Source organism: Xenopus laevis, chromosome 1S, assembly GCF_017654675.1.
Source record: "Xenopus laevis strain J_2021 chromosome 1S, Xenopus_laevis_v10.1, whole genome shotgun sequence".
Taxonomy (NCBI): domain Eukaryota; kingdom Metazoa; phylum Chordata; class Amphibia; order Anura; family Pipidae; genus Xenopus; species Xenopus laevis.
The window spans coordinates 62,799,779-62,817,596 of NC_054372.1; the positions used below are offsets into that span (position 1 = coordinate 62,799,779).

At 36.6% G+C, this 17,818-nt stretch overlaps 1 protein-coding gene across 2 annotated transcripts in view; it reads left to right on the forward strand.

Annotated features, from left to right (window-relative positions):
* The first annotated feature begins 4,755 nt into the window (after window positions 1-4,755).
* Window positions 4,756-17,818, forward strand: part of ppp3ca.S (protein phosphatase 3, catalytic subunit, alpha isozyme S homeolog) — a 109,737-nt gene continuing 96,674 nt past the window's right edge. The window contains exon 1 of one of the 2 annotated variants that reach the window (XM_018233914.2): window positions 4,756-5,421. In XM_018233914.2, the coding sequence (XP_018089403.1) occupies window positions 5,364-5,421 (58 nt within the window). In that variant the 5' untranslated portion in view covers window positions 4,756-5,363. 2 annotated transcript variants of the gene reach the window in all.

Here is a 17,818-nt window from a genome sequence, read left to right on the forward strand (position 1 = left end):
ACTACAGGAAGCATCCCTTATCCAGAATTCCGAAAGCTCTGAATGAAAATAAGTCCTTCTCCTATTCTCCACCTAAAACCTGCCGAGTTAATGTAGAGGTCAATGGCAGAGGTCCGTTGAACTATTTAAAGATGTTAATAGTAGCGATGAGCCAAATTTTTGCCAAGTTTCACTAAGAAAATGACGCCCCATAGATTGAAGTCTAAAAAAAAAAAAGAAAAAAAATGAGGAAAAAAATCTGACGTGCAAAAGTCGAGTTTTTCTTACGAAGGAAAACTCAATTTTGAGTTTTCAGGTCGGGACTATTAGATCGAATTTTAACGTTCAAATTTTTTCATAAATAACGGATTGTGATTGTGAATAAAATCTAATTTATTATAGTTTTAAAAAATTCACATTACTCTAAAATTTGACCTTTGATAATATATCCTACACCTTTATTATTACAGGATGACTTTTGTGTTGGATGAATATGTTTTTATTTTTTTTTTATTATAAATTGACACAGAGAAGCAGGTATATTATTTTCAAGAAAGGGTTGAATGTTGCTTTATCAAGAAAGCACAAACTGTCCCAGTGACTAGCCCTATGGCCATCTTGGAAGGCATTTTTCTCCCTGAGGCAAATTGTAAAAGATTCAAATAAGTTTTTTCTAGCCATCCTGTAGCAGGTTTCATTCAGATAAAATGTTGAATTTGATAGGTATGTATCTATTTCCAACCTAAATTACTGTTACCATGTTGTTCAGACCAGCGCTTTTTATTTACATGCCCCTGCTGTGTTCATGCCACAGAACATAATTATTCTATTTATAGAGATGTTAATGCCCACTTCTTGTACTGTATATGTAAAGTGATCAACAGTATTTTTTGAAGCTAAGTGATTAAGTGGCATGTTTTTGAATGTGCTATGACATCATCCAGGGGAGCCAAACATTGAGTGCGATACAAACAACACCAGGCAATTACCATATATTCGGCAGAGCGAGTTTTGAATTTGGTAAACCCATGGACGGACGGTCTATATGCTTATTTTAAGCACACATATGTGAGTGCAATTTGTATTTTACTAAATATTTATTAAAGAAGGTTTTACACAATATAGCACATCTTTTTTAGAAGCCAAATGATGTCTTGCAAGTGAGGAGCAACTGTATTTTTATGCTAACTATGCATAGGAGGTCACCATATATAGTTCTTAAAAAAAAGCAAACGGTTAAAGGGCCAGTGAATCCTGCGGTGAAAGGAATAGAACACATTCCCTAATAAATGCACAAAGAGGTGTAACTCTAATACAATAAATACTACACTATATATTTTCCTAATCTTTTTTTTGTCTATCCCTGAGCTTATAGCGCTTTTTTTTTTTCTACAACCTAAATACTACATTGTGATTCATCTGGAGGAGAACAGATTATTAAAACCGGCAAAGGGAGTGAACTGCAGAGTCTCCGGATCTTTTTGTGTAACTGATGTTTTTGAATGTAACATTGATGTAATTCCCTTAATAACATTACCCTATCTTATTGAGTAATTTTAAAATAATTTAAGATGGAATTAAGATCTCCAATGCAATAAAAGCCTAAAGAAGAATATTACATTTTGTACATTATTGCATAAATATATATGAATATGCCCTCTAATCTGGGCCTGCTTTTGCACCTTTAACTTCAAAAGGCTGACACTTTCATTTTTTTTCTGTTTGAAATGTCATCTTTGGAAAACAGATGGGTGGTTTTGGTTTTAAAAAGCTATGCTGTATAACCCTGCATTTTCATTGATTTGTTTTGCAGATTGCATCTTCATAATATTATGGCACTATCTATGGGGAAATAAGGACAGTTGCCAAAAAAAAAAGAGTGGTGCTTCTACAAATGGGAAAACTATCCAGATTATATTTAAACTGCATCAACTGTTCAATAATCTCAATCAATTTAAAGCACAATCAATTAAAAACAGCTGTACAACATATCTGTTTTGAGCACTTGTTATGGGACAAATACAATCCTTTTAATCAAGATAACCATAAAGTTCATGGCATATACTACTTAACACAACCCATAAATGGTTTAGCTATTCTAACAGCTCTCATTTTACTATGTAACCCTCTTCGTTTATTTAACTAGAGCGTCACAAAAATGTCGGCAATTTCCCAGAGGGCCTTTAAGGCTACTGGTGCTATATTCAGAAAGAGAAATAAAATGTGTAATAATAATCGCACATAAGAATGTAATTTTACTATAACTGGAGTATGTGTTGCTGTTCAGTGTTTGTGGAGAGAAAAAAATAACCTCTCCTTGTCCTAACACAAATTCATTCACACACAGGGAGAGCTACAAATACAGCATAGTCATCAGTATTTGAAAAAAAACAAAAAAACTGCTGGATGAGTTTGCTATTGGTTTATGCATTCTTGGGAATTCAACATGAAAGCATAAAACACAATATAGAAGAATAGCTCAGACAAAGACACAGACCTAACAAGTAAGGGGTTTTTAATCAGTGTTTTACCTGTGTCCAATGTTAAGCAATGGAATTCCTGCTGTTTGTGTGCTGTCCATACATACAAAAAAAAATACAAATTGCGAGTCAGCACTGCATTACAGTTTTGGGGCAACTGCATCATACAAGTAGCTGAAGCCACCCTCAAGAATTGGTAATTTGCTGGAAAGGTGTACTGTGAAATGTTTGTTTGGCATAAAATTCATCAACATGTAAATAAGATGATTTTAAAATACTGTAGTAGAAGGCTGCAATATATTGCATGTTTCTAGAAACAGTCTTTATCAGTATATATTATGTATGATGCATCACTTCCTACAAAAAACAGTTATGCATGGGTCTGTTTTGTCTGGCTATTCTTGTGAATTAAATACCCCTAATGCCTGATGGATTTTTATTACCAATGTTACTCATTATACAGACCTGGAACTGCATTGTGTATGCAATTGTATGCTGTATATCTGAAACAAGTTACTTTGTTAGCTGATAAGACTGCAGACAGCATTACTTTGGCATTCCTGTTGCCCATTGCTGGTCTGTCAATCACATAAAAGATCTCTACACTGAAAGGTGATATCATTTGCAGTACAGTCACTATGAGCTTTTCTGTGGCATCAGCAGCGACACTCAAATGTGTTACTATACAGCACATCCATCTGCTTGTCCTCAGTTTATTTAGCTAGCTGCTCTCTGACGTTAGCTACATGGTCATTGTCTAAGACTTAAGGATAATGACAGAGGAATATGATCAGCACAATCTTCTTGGGAAGAACAGCCACCACAAAATCCAATGAAAGCCAGTAGCATTAAAGTCTACTGAATGAGAAAAAAACCTACTCATGGCATACCAAACTGAGCACTAGTTGCAAATGCAGAAACCATAACCACTATGGTGTGAAATAATCTCTGCCATTCCTACATGATTAAATGGACTGCAGATGCCAGTATTTTTTAAGCTTTTTCATCAAAGCCCTTTATGTGACATGGAAATAAAACCCCAAACCTATAATTCATACATGTTTTTTATACACATATTAAAACATATTTACTCACATACATGCTACAGGTATGGGATCCATTATCTGGAAACACTTTATCTAGAAAGCTGTATTATGGAATGGCCATCTTTATGTGACATGGAAATAAACCCCAAACATATAATTCATACATGTTTTTTTATATACTTATTAAAAACATATTTACTCACATACATGCTACAGGTACGGGATCCATTATATGGAAACACGTTATCTAGAAAGCTGTATTATGTAATTTCTGTCTCCCTTTTTGTGACATGGAAATAAACCCCAAACCTATAATTCATATATTTTTTTTATATATACATATTAAAACATATATACTCACATACATGCGACAGGTATGGGATCCATTATCTGGAAACAGGTTATCTAGAAAGCTGAATTATGGAATGTCCGTCTCACATAGACTCCATTTTAAAAATGATTTCCTTTTTCTCTGTAACAATAAAACAGTACATTGTACTTGATTCAAATTAAGATAGAATGAATCCTTTTTGGAAGCAAAGCCGGCCTCTTGGGTTTATTTACTGGGTACATGATTTTCTAGTGGACTTAAGTATGAAGATCCAAATTACAGAAAGATCGGTTGTCCAGAAGACAACAGAATTCTGCATAACACTAACAGGTCCCATATGTACTGCATTATCTTACTTGGATTAGATTGATAAATGATAACGGTCTTGAAGACCACACCTTAGCCTATCCAAATATAATGTGGTTGTTTGATGAACTGAACAGTTTACATATAAGCACTTTACATACACTGATCCTGTATGATTGCATTTCTCAAAAGCATTTGCAAAATGAATGAAACGTCCCCTTTAAGGCTCATACATACACACGCTATGAGGCTGATTCATAGGCAATTCAGATGTATTTTACTGGGTTGCATAGTAACCACAGCAGTATTCTGCAGTCGACTAAATGCCATACCAATCAAGCTTTTACATGCAAGTCAGGTGCACCGAATCTGGACGGAATTATAAATCCTACATTATTCATTTATTAAGGTAATTGTGAGGCAAGCGACTGCCACCATACATTTATTTACAGAAGACAACCAGGGCAGGTCCACGCTGGTGACCAATAAGGAATGGATTGGAAAGCACCAATGGGATATCTTTACTGATCCACCAATCCATGCCCGCCTTAGATCTCGCTTTCATAGAGCCAAGCATCCTGCTCCAGTTGTCTGTAAATGCTGCAGAGGAATCATAAGTGGGGCTTCTCCCTGCCAAGCTTTTCTCCCAGCACTGTGGTTTTCCTCCTCCCACTCCTCCTCCACTTCCTAGTCTGCAGCCAAAGTGACAGGAGAGAGAGCCATAGTAACACCAGCGAGCATTAGGGGGAAGGAAAATACCTGAAAGGGTTCCTTTTGCTGATTGATGGCTCGTCAGAGCCAATAGCGGCCAGCGGCAGGGAGCAAGGGGCGGGGTTAGAGTTGTAACCCAAGCTGGGCCGAGGATAGGTTGAGATCTGATGGTGTAGCGCTAGTGCCTTTGCATGTCTGTGTGTGTGTGTGAGAGTGTGTGAGTGCGTGTAAGACAGAGGCAGTCAGGGAATACAGTGTAGCAGTATCTCTGTCTGGAGATAGGCTGTTGCATTTCAGTGCTAACTGCAGCAAACTGACAGGGATTTTTTTTGGGGGGGAAAGGTTTGTTGATACACATTAATTTTGGTGTTAACGCTGATGACTCATATCCGAGAGAAGGAAGGAGGAAGGCACCACATATCCCGGACAAGGATTTAAAAGAGAAAAAAAAAAGGCGATCAATTGACAGCTGCTTCTTTGTGGCAACGAGTAGAGAAATCTGTGTGGGAAATGTCTGAGCACAAGGCCAATGAAGCGAAGTTATCAACGTTGGACAGGGCGGTGAAAGGTAAGGAGCAGCGGAATAAAATGGACGTGTGTGTGTATATATGTGTATATGTGTATGTGTGTATATGTATGTGCATATGTGCATTGACTGCTGCTGCTCAATGTGCCTGGGTATTATGGCTATTATTGGTGTATCAGAAGGCTGCCATATGGGCACGGGTGGTGGGCTCTGTCTGCGCCTGGCACTGCCGAATGACAACTGGGGCTCTCCCTTGGTTTTACATTGCAGTATTTTTAGGGAGGGGGAGACGAGAGGAGGGTCAGAGACTGCACAAACCTTGCTCAAGCTCCACTTCCTCCTTCTTAATATACATCCCATATGTCAAGCAATGAGGAACCCCCATGTCTCCTGACTCAGAGGATATTACACAAACAGCTATTTTATAGCATTCCGCCACACACCCTCACACACACACACACATATTATTATTATTATTACATTAACATTACATATAAATATATATATATATATTCCATTTTAGTGGGTGACCATCCCTAAAATGGAATATTCAATTGCATTTCAGTTGGGTGTTTGACCGGCAGCCCCTTGGTTAATCATTACTTAACACTGGCAGCTGGGAGTTGTAGTAGTACAACGGCAGCTGGTTGGATACCCCCACTCCCTTGCCTGTGGCCATGTTCACCACACCTGTGTTTTATGAACTACACTTGTGTCCTCTGAGGTACTAATTTGAGGAACCCTATTCTGTATTTATTATATTGTTCATATATACACACACAGCTTATTGCCAGTGTCCCAAAGAAGAAACTCACACTTGACACAAAACAGCCCTTGCAGTCAGTAGTGAAATTAATCATTACCCAGGCCCAGGGTGGGGTGGTGTTAGGTTGTAAGGGGAGGATCTTCTCAGCTCAGTCCCTAATCTAGGGCTTATTGCACAAGATGGAGCAGGAGGAATATTGCAAATAACTGTGAGGGCTTTGTGTTTCAATATGTAACTTTTGTCATCGGTGGTAGACGTTCAAATGCCACGATACAATGCTCAGATCATAAGATTACTTACATTTCTTGCTCCATCTGCAGGGAAGCCCTAAAGGTTCTCATATCATCGCTTGAGTTGTTGATGCATTACAACTAGGGTTGCCACCTGGCCGGTAAAAATGATGGCTGTTCCCAATGTTATTAATAGGAGAAAAAGATAAATATATAGGAAGGCCGGTATTTTTTTCCAGAAAAGGTGGCAACCCTAATTACAACACCCAGAAAACCTTATAGCATAGTGTGGTGGTTTAATAAAAGCTGCAGGTTGCACATTGCTGCCACAGAAATGATAACATAAAAAATAGTACAGCCCTTCACATCACCATTATGATCATTTTGTGTAGGGCTGCATGTCGCAGAAGTGCTGCAGGAATGACATCTCGGATCAATGCATGTGGGTGGCAGGCAGTATACTGAAATATGCTGATCACCCTCTTCTTCCGCACAGTGGCCTTGTGCATTTATGTAATGCCACATTTACAAGCAAAATGGTTACTATAGGTTGGTCCAGATATTAACTGCAGGTGCTTGTCGATTTGTAGGTTCTGAAATGAAATGTTGACATAAACATGCAATTATATGTACTGCCTTGTTTATCAATGCACTCCATATTACATGATATGATAGCGTTTCACTGCTCACTGCTTTGGAATTCTTACAGGTCCTACATCTTTGTGTTATTTCGCCACGAAGAATGTCCATGTCAGTGAATATTTTTTTCATACTGTTGTGCTAAATAGGTTCTGTACTGTAAGGTATTATTAAGACAAGCCCCAAACAAGGTGCTAAGTATATAAGTCTAGCTTTGGAGTTTAGCGTGGTGTTGAACTACATTTCCCAGAATCCCAGTTGGTACCGGTAGTTTAGTGTCTGAAGCATTGGAAATTGCCTGTCCCTCTTTTAACCCATCCAGTGCCAGTTGGGGCCTTCAGTATTTTCTTGTGCAGGGCAGACTTTTTTCCCCTCACCGCTTTGCACATTTCTTGTTTATATTTGTCACAAAAAAAATGTTCTTCATTTCATGATCTCTTCTCCCAGGTATTTAATCACATGTAAGAATAGAAACAACATGCATGTATGTTATAAAGGTTTTTGAAAAATGATGCATTCCAGGGTGCATTAAGGAGTGTTGCAAGTAGAAGCAGTACCACATTCCTCACTCTAGTGCTGAACTTAACCCTTCCTGTCTTTAATAAGTGTCTTAAAAAAAAATATTAAACTAATATTACCCATTGTTGGAAAAATGAGGATATTAGAAGTCACCTAGAAGCTCTGTGACTGTAGAGACATGCGGCTACAGGCCTAGTATTGTTATTCAGGTCATGGAACTCTGAAGTTATTTTTAATATCCTCTTTTATATTTTAAAGTAGATGATTTATTGCTTGTTTATAATATACAGGTCTCACTGAATACAGTATATGATCAGGTTATTCATGGCTCTTGTGTATTATATATAATTATGTAGACTTATGAATAGGAGTTCTTGAACTACATCTCCCATATTAATTGTACCAGCTAAAGGTGGCCATACACTGGCAGATTAAATCTTCCAATGTATGGGGGCTTCCGACAGGTCTCCCCAATGAATATCTGGCCAAGATATTGATCGGTGAGGTTTGATTTATTTAGAGATCGTGGAACGCATCGGCTAGTTGATGCGGTCCTCATCCCATTGGCGCCCATTCTTTGTTGTAACCCAATCGTTCAGCCCTAGGGCAAAGGTTCGGATTAACCCGATATCTCCCTGCTGTTGGTGGGCATTTCGGATCCGCTCATTTGGTGATCTCACCAAACAAGCGGATTTTATTGTGTATAGCCATCTTAAGCTCCAGCATCCTGCTGATATAAATATATTTATATTAAATTATAATAATGCAATTTATTTTATTTCATATGTGTACATATAAAACATGTCTGTGGAATTTTTAAATATCTGAAAGCCGCAAACAAATTTTGTGGTGATTCCCTTGAATTATTTGAGAGCATTGATGCATATAGATGTTGCCCATTGGCTCTGTTTGGTATAGGGGGCTACTTGTTAGACATCACTGGATTGGACATAAGTGTTTCCATGAAGTGGGGCAATGATCTGACCTGATAATTGTTACATTAAACTCAAAACATGGCATAGAAATACTTCTTCTGGGGGATCGCAAGTTGGGGGCCATGAAATTCTCATGGGAACATGGATGTAGGCTGCGGTTTTAGAGGCAAAAAATATATTAATCGAATAATTGATGAATGCATGAATTGTTAATTTGAGTTCTGTTACTCTACAGATGTCTTTGTAAGATTATGGAAATATATCAGATTTATTCTGATCCAATTTTAGCTGTAGCCATGGGGGATATTTTCATTATAGCACAAGTATTCATTATCCATTACATACACAGAAAACATAAACATCCCTTTCTTTGGCTGTAGCAATCTATATTCAGAATGTCTGTACAAAATTGTATTACTTTGATACTTTAGTAACAACCAGATTATAGTAATATTCTGAGTTGCAAAAAGTAACAATTTCAATATCTTAGAACTGTATCAGCATAGTTCTGGTTTAAGAACACAAGTAAGGCAAATGGTGCTGTTTATAACATGAATAACATTGTTTCTTTGGCAGGATCCAAAAATAGAGCATCACTGTTTGCAATATAGCTGTAGGTCAGGGATAGGCAATGGGTGACACTTTAAGTGTTGTTAAACCACATTTCCTATCCCGCTACTTGCTTATCTATCAAAGGCATGCTGAGTGCTGATGTTTCCAACAACTACCAGAGGACTGCCCATACTTTACTAATGCGGGGTCTACTTTTAGTGATGATGTTCTATTATGATCTACATCCATAAAAGCATTAATATCTCTTCCATGGAAAATATTACTTAAATATTGATTTGAGAAAATGTATATAGCTAACAAACGACTATTTCTTATGTAACCTCAACAATAACAAATGATGGTAATAAATATCTGAATGGAAATCATGAAACAGAAGGCTGATTTAGACAATCTGTTTGCTGACAGTGTCTTGCGATCTACTGATCATCAGCTAAAAGTCTACTAGTAAATTCTGATCTACCTTTTGGGCACCCCTGAACTACGGGCATCGCAAAGAGTTTGGTTTATATTATAGTATTCTGATCACATGTTTTCTATGCTTTGTAGTCATTAAAAACTTGATATGTTCATTAACTTTATCATCTTTTTTTGGTATATTAGGCCAAATATCCATTGTACCAAATGTTTAGGGGTTCAGCCTATGGGCTTAGAACCAGACAGCACAGTGTATAATAGTTAGATTTAATTGGGTAAAAAATGTGTTGATTATATATGGTGTATATTTTAATAATTTTAATCACAGTGTGCAAAGTGTTTTAAGAGAATAAAGATAGTCCTTTCAGTTATGCTGTGGGTCGGGGTATAATAATGCTGGAACATTTTTTGTTTTGAAGGCCATTTCCCTGTGAAAGAACAGTATGTATCATTTACTAAAACAGTTTTTTCTTAAAAAATGTCACCTCAATCATTCAGTTAAAAACAAGGCATGCCTGTGCTGGTTGCTTGAAAAAAAATAAAGCAGACTGCAGATCTGATGAGTCAGATAATGTCATCAGAGGAGTGCTTGCCTGTTTATCAAGTTAGGCAACTGCCTTTTTACACTGTATTCAGATATACACTAGTCAGTAGTATCTTAGAGATTCTTCACTTCCCTGATTTTCATATACTGTATATGCATGTAAAGACATTTCCAATATGTCATTCCTTGAGGTGAAGCAGTACAAGTAGGCCCTTGGGGCAAGGACCGGATTTTTAAACTTGTCCGATGGGCTACCCTCTGCCTGATAGATATCTGGCCAACCCTCTGCAAGATATTGGGGAATAGGGCCCCATACATTTTTTTTATTAGCCCAAATATGGCCACCTTTAGGCTATGGTCATGCATAGCCAATTCTCTGCCTGCTTATAGATGCAGTCTGAGAAGTAACCAAATAAATCAAAGGTGAACAATCCCTTTAATGGAATATAATCCAATTTGCCAAATTGTTATAGTAATAGTAAGTAAACTAATTGTTTTGCTTCTGTCTACTTATATGCATTGAAGGAAAATAATTGCAAACCTGGTGGCCCATTAACTAATTCAAAAATACTTAATTTTGCAGATTCTACAAAAAATAAGTTATGTGATCCTGTAAGAAGCATTTATTATTCTAGTGTTTTTAGCTGCAGCAAGATTGTTTTGTAGTAATAGTTCTTAGTAGTAAGGCATCAAGAAATTGTCAGCTGAGAGAATGTGAAAACCTATCTGGCTATAGGGTCATGGCCACCATAACACACCATGGGGTATATTTATTAAAGAGTTAAGTTAGAGATTGCCACATTACTCTAGAGTGATACCCATTAAAAATCCTACAGAAATTAATCGAGAGTGGCAGAATTTCACTCAAGAGGACTGTGGTGACCTCTTTTTTTGATTAAATTTTGATTAAATTAAATTTTTTTTTGTCTTTGTACATGTTTGAATGTGTAAATGGGTTAGGGGTACAATAAAATAAACATTAAACAATGCTTTCCATTCTAGGAATGATTTATTGACAGTGATACAGACTGCACTGTCTCATTGGTCTCATGCTCAACAGAAGGTCTTCTTATAATATTAAAAAAAACAATTGGTATACTCTAGACATTATATGGTGAGTTTATAGTCAAACCCTGTGAAAAGACAAACTGGCTTTAGTTGCAATGTGTAGTTGAAGATGTTCATCTTCTGCATCTATTTTTTAGTCTGATACTTTTATGTGCGAATGAAGTTCAGATTATGGAGTAGGAAGGGCTCGCTAGTTGCAATTCAGCCACAACTTTATTTTTTGCACCCTAAAGCCTCTTTTTTAAAAAGAACATTATTTTAATTTGCTATCAAATTTTAACCGTTCATGCCTTCTACTACTTTGTAGTTTACATACTAACTCTGGCAGCTGCTGTTGCTGTATTTTTGGAGGAAATTACATAAGAATAGCTGTTGCTTTAAATGGATCATCCCCCAAGGGTCTTCTAAAAGTATTTGTTAATATAATTGCCTTTGAAACCATTGTCATTGTTATCTCTTTTTGTTTTCTGGGTCTAACTGTTAAAATGTAACAGGAGTCAGTTCCCCTCTATGTCTTTTCAACAGCTTTAACCACCTGACTTGCAATATTGTTTCAGGAGTCAGAGCCAGTTGTGTAGAGAATGTAAACAGACAGAAAAAAATGCTGTTGTGATTAAGTGCTCCCAATAAGAGATTGGATGGAATAGTAACACCAAAACATAGCTTTTTTTTAAATGCATGTAAATATAATGTAGTTACTATACACTGGTAACACTTTTTTTTTACTATATTATATATTTGCTATTTTGCTATATAAGTCTTTGGCCTTGTACTTTTATATGGTCATGTATAATATCCTTATATTTTACAATAGGGGGTACTTTATTGAATATATATATATATATATATATATATATATATATATATATTCAATAAAGTACCCCTATATATATATATATATATATATATATATATATATATATATATATATATATATATATCTCTTCTGTGTATACATGGGACCTGTCCAAGCTGAATAAAGCTGTCCGTAGATGCAAAGATAACATTGTATGAAACAAAGGTTCATATGATTTTTGGACCATGTGGGATGTCCTGACACTTTTCGTATCATGACAATCGGTCATTACGTTTATTAGACAGTTTAAAGGATTTATCGGCTGCTGATAATATCTCTGCATGTATTGCCTATCTGATGATTGTCACTACTACTTGTCAGACATAACTTTCGTACGATTGCTGTCTGTCCGTTAATAGCCCGAGTATCATGCGATTTGTTCTCTTTACTACTTTATATTAATCTGAATGGTTAGTTGCAGGTCGGAAGATTGGCAAGGACGATTGTTGGTCCGATCATCTGCACGTTTTTGGCCAGTTTAAGGCAAAAAGGAACGTATTTACGCAGCAGAAAACAGGCTTTGTAGGATGGATTTAATTTTTGCACAGGAAGACATCTCATCTATAATTGGGCGTTTGTTGGCAGAAAATACTGTGTGTATATATATAAAATTAAATCCATCCTACAAAGCCTGTTTTCTGCTGCGTAAATATGTTCCTTTTTTTTTACATGGTATGCGTTAAGGTGGCCATACACGGGCCAATAAAAGCTGCTTTCACACAGAGTAGGCAGCTTATTGGCCCGTGTATGGGGCCCTCCGACTGGCTTCCCTGGCCGATATCTATCGGACAGGACTAAAAATCCTGTTGGATTGATGGCGCATCTGTTCGTTAATGTGGTCCCGCGATCTGGTTGCCCGTTACTCATCTTTATGATCCAATTATTGGGCCCTAGGGCCCACGATTGGATCAGCCCAATATATTCACCCCAATATATATACCCCAATATACACCTCATGGTGGGCATATCGGGGAGTGATCCGTCTCTGTGTATGGCCACCTTTATTCTTCTTAATATGACATCATGTAAGAGAACTATTGCCAAGTCACAAATTGTTCTTAAAAATTTGTGTATTTGTAACTGCTGGATGAACGTGTTCAAACATGAAATATAAAATGTTTAATTTTTAAATGTTACTTATCCTTTAAAATGACTGTATGTAGATGAAATAAGTAATACGGTGTAATATGTTGGACACCCATTCCCTTCAGAGATAAAACCATATAATCTGGGCACATACTTTTGTTACTTGGAGGATACGTCCGGCGTTCAGGCTGTTTAGTGTAGGTTGCAATAGGAAAGTCAACAAAATTGTTTTCCTTTATTGTAACTACTGTATGTTTTTGTGGTATCTTCTGTGTTTGCGGTTTGCTCACCTGTGCCTGCCATTTTTATAAATGCTAGCCAGATATATATCAAAACAAATGGGAAAAATGCCTAAACCGTGCCTGATCCTGAGTGAGAAATGTTTTAGCCCAAGTGACATTTGGCTATAATGTGTGCAGTTTGGTCACATGCAAATGGCCAAATTGCTCTGGTGCAATTGTTTCTCGTGCTCCAATCAAACGGCTTAAACAGAGAACATGAAGTGTTGGTAGCTTTGTTCACTTTTGATTGCCTGATGACCTTAACAATAGTGATGGGCGAATTTGCGCCGTTTCGCTTTGCTGAAAAATTTGCGAATTTTGTGCAAAATTCGCGAAATGGTGAAACGGCGCCGGCGTCTCGTTTTTGATGCCGGCGCCCGTTTTTGACGCCAGATTTTCGCGGGCTTTTCGCACATTTATTCGCTGGCGGCGAATCGCGCTAATTCGCCGTGAATTTGTGCCTGGCAAATAAATTCGCCCATCACTACTTAACAATGGTAAAACTCATGCAAGAATATCAGTTATGTTTGTGAGTTTCTTGTTAATGTTTGCATTATGTGATTGAAATGGATGGATTCGGGTCTTGTTTTCAAAGTTAAAGTAGCAAGTGTCAGTTAGGACATTTCCATTGCTTCATTTGTCCTTAAAATAGGTTAATACCTTTAGCACTTTTTACAAGTACAATTTGATTGCCTTAACTGCAATCCCACAGATTGCAGCAGTTTGTCTCCCAGTAGGAAGTCTTATACTTGTATATATAATCCACTGTGCTTCATCCCTGAGGGTAATGGGCATATGTTGAGCTTTGCAGTATTTTTTGTTGCTCAAGTGATTTAACATGATAAAAATCTGTCTGATATCTGTCCGGTTTAAAAAAAATCCCTCTGGACCAGAAGTGAATTTGCAATTCAATGTGGCTCTCATCCACTGGGTCTCTGTAGTTTATATGGATGATCACGTCTTTGGCTGTAGGGTGGATGAGCCTGATTTGGTTAAGCATGTAGGTAGCAAAAACTGCTTGTTTAATGATGTGGCCAAACAAGTGCATCTGGCCATTTATGTAGCTAATGGCACACTAGACTCTTTCTGCCTACTAATGGCTTGCTTGTCAACGGGCCAGCTTGGCCCGTTAGAGGTCGCCACAGTCCTCTAGAGTGAAATCCCGGCACTCTCCATTAATTTCTATGGGATTTTGAAAGGCGTATTTATCAAAGGATGAACTTTCACCCATTGATAAATTCTCATAGAAATGAGAGTGGCAGAATTTCACTCTAGATGATTGTGGCGATCTCTAACTTCACTCTGATAAATATACCCCATAGTGTGTGGATGTGGATTCTGGTCAGAAAACCTTGAGTGTTAATTTTGGGCTAGAAATCCACCAGTTTCTGGCAGGTTTTCTTCAAATCAATAGTTGTAGCATAGTGAGTGAATGTGGTGGATCCTTAACATAGGAGTTCTTTAATAGAAAAGTCTGACTGATACTGTCCTTTTCTCCTGTTTTCCTCTCAATTATGTGTGTCACTGTCTACAAGGGGTGGGTTTCAGTGTTATCAGCCAAAACACAGCCTTGTAATTAACACTTGCCATAGGGAATCATAATATATCTAGTTATTATACAAGCATTTCAGTATACATTTTTGTTAACTTCCAATTGCACTTTTATTATTAAGTTTACCGGTAAATTCCCATTCACTAAACATTGTTTACCTGGACACTCCTCTTAAAATTCCCTATAAATCCAAATGCTTTGTATACCTTTGTGCAGAATCCGTATTACCAGCTATTATACATTACTTATCCACAATAAATCAGAGCTATATTTAGTATAGTATCCTTGTCTTTAGTATAGTTATTATTTAGTATAGCACCTTCTCTAAAGTACAGGTATAGGATCCGTTATCAAGAAAGCTCCAAATTACAGAAAGACCGTCTTCCATAGACTCCATTATCATCAAATAATCCAACTTTTTTAAAATTTTCCTTTTTCTCTGTAATAATAAAACGGTGCAATGTACTTGATCCAAACTAAGATGCAATTAAACCTTTATTTAATGTTTACATGATTTTCTAGTAGACTTCAGGTATGAAAATCTAAATTACAGAAAGATCCGTTATCGGAACCCCAGGTTCCGAGCATCCTGGATAACTGTTCCCATACCTGTAGAAAAAAAAATAATTCATTTTGTTGCTGCAAGAAAACCCCAAGAAATGCCTCACCATTGTAGGTGCTGAAAATTGTTAACTTATATACATTTGGTAAATCCTTATTGATCATTTTAGATCTAAAAATATATTACATTTGGTTCAGTGTAGAAGATAATTATTATACAATTCCATTTATTTGTATCACGTTAATCACAGTGACCCTTTTTGCACTCCAACCCATATGACAAGAAACTTAAAATCTGCTTATTTTCAATTCCTGTTATTTTGTTCTTACAGATAGCTATGCCGAATACCTTCTTGTGTGCTGTGCATCTAAATGCTCAAATTGCTTTATGGAACCCTGTTGTCATATTCAGTTAATTTTAAACAGTAAGCTCAATAGCTAGTCTTCCTTTTCTTAACCTGCTAAGGGCTCTCCCTGCTCTAATTGTATAGACATGACAATGATTTTTTAAACTTTCCTAACAATGCATATTTGATATGTGTAGGATATGCATGTCAACACCTTATTACTTAGGGGCCTTTCACATAACTTGCCTATGGCCTCTAAGTAGAATAACTTGCTTTTGTTTATTCATGCCATTGGGAAGGCTCTTAAAAGAAGCTGTTTCTGAGAATCAGTCATATTGCATTTCATTATGACTCTTAGGAATTTCTTTTGGATCCTGTTCTATAATCATCTTGAATTGCTTCTAAACTATGTCTTATTTTTCTATTTTTCCATTATCTGATATGGGACATGTTATTCAGAATATCTATTTTTTCTGTATCATATAGGGGCAGATTTATCAAAGGTCGAGGTGAATTTAAAATTTTCGCAATTTATCATGTACGAATTTGTCTTTTACAAATTCGACTTCGACCATTCGCCATCTAAAACCTGCCGAATTGCTGTTTTAGTCTATGGGGGACCTCCTAGAACTGAAAGAGGTCAATTGGTGGAATTTGAACGTTTTTTTTGGGAAAAACACAGAATCGAATTAGATTGAATGCACTATTCCTTAGATTCGTAAGATTCAAATTTGACCGAATATGGAACTATTAAATCAAAAACGGACCTATTCAACCAAAAAAAACTTAGACTTAATTTCGGTTGGTCTTTTTAAATTTGAATTTTGAAGTTTTTTTCAATTCGAAATTCGACCCTTGATAAATATGTGTGTTCCATTAACCAAATTACTTCTAAACCATGTCTGTATTTGTAACCAGTTTAATCAGCAAGAAATTGCAAACTCCGTGAAATTTCTGTCTGCTGGCACATTGATACAACTACTCCACTAGTAACTTTACAAAACCCTGAATATATTGGCATGCCACTAGATTTTAATGCTTACGTAAGATATTTTAACAAAGCTAACAAAAACCACCTGACTGAAAGGTAGAAAGTCTTGTTAACATGTCCATACGCTGACAATCCTGCACAGTATCTAACTGATTGGCCCATGAAGAGGGATCTTTGTGCTAGATCATGGTACACTGTATTACATCTTGCTTTTTCCATCATTTCCTTAGATCAGGTTTCTAAAAATGTGCCCTGGGAAATCACTGTAGATTGCATTGTGTGTTTCTTCTTATGTAAACATACTCTGCACTACAGAACCATCCCCAAACAAAGGATGTCCTACAATCCGATTCCAGGACTTTAAACTACAAATCGCTGGGTAGGTGGCTGGCTTAGCTGGAAAGATTGTCATGGTTGAATAGAAAGCTTGAACAAAATCACATGTATAAAACGGTTTATGCTCACCGTGTATTTTAATGACTTATTTATTCAATATTTATTTAGCCAATTTTTTGTTAATGCAGTATGCTTTTTTGCCTGTCTGTAAATATGTAGAAACACCAGAAGTCCTAACTTATTTGTACCTTTTTATTATTGTTTACAACACAATTGATTTCTAATGCTAAATTTATTTTTCTGTCTTATATTTTTATTAACATATAATCATCTACCTAAGATTCTGTATTTTGTTGCAATATATTTTGAATATAATATATGAAGATGTGGTGAGTGCCGATAAAAGAAGATAGGGGGGTTGTGTGTGTATATATAATTTTTTTTTTTTTTTTTTCCTAAGACCTCTTTAAGCGGGTAGTTCTGGCCATGTGGTATATGGACAGACTTTGGCTTGCTATCTGGTGGCTATGCGGCTATGTCTTTATTCCCCTACCAACTAATATAGCAAATAGCATGTTCTAATGATACGTAGCATAGAAAAAATGTTTAATATTATTATTCTATCTTTTCGGTGGTACTCTCAACAAGACCGTGTCCTCCGTTGTAGGCTGGAAAGAAGCACAGGAAGAATGATGACAATTCAAAAATGAATTCAATTACATAATGAAAGTTGGTTTCAGT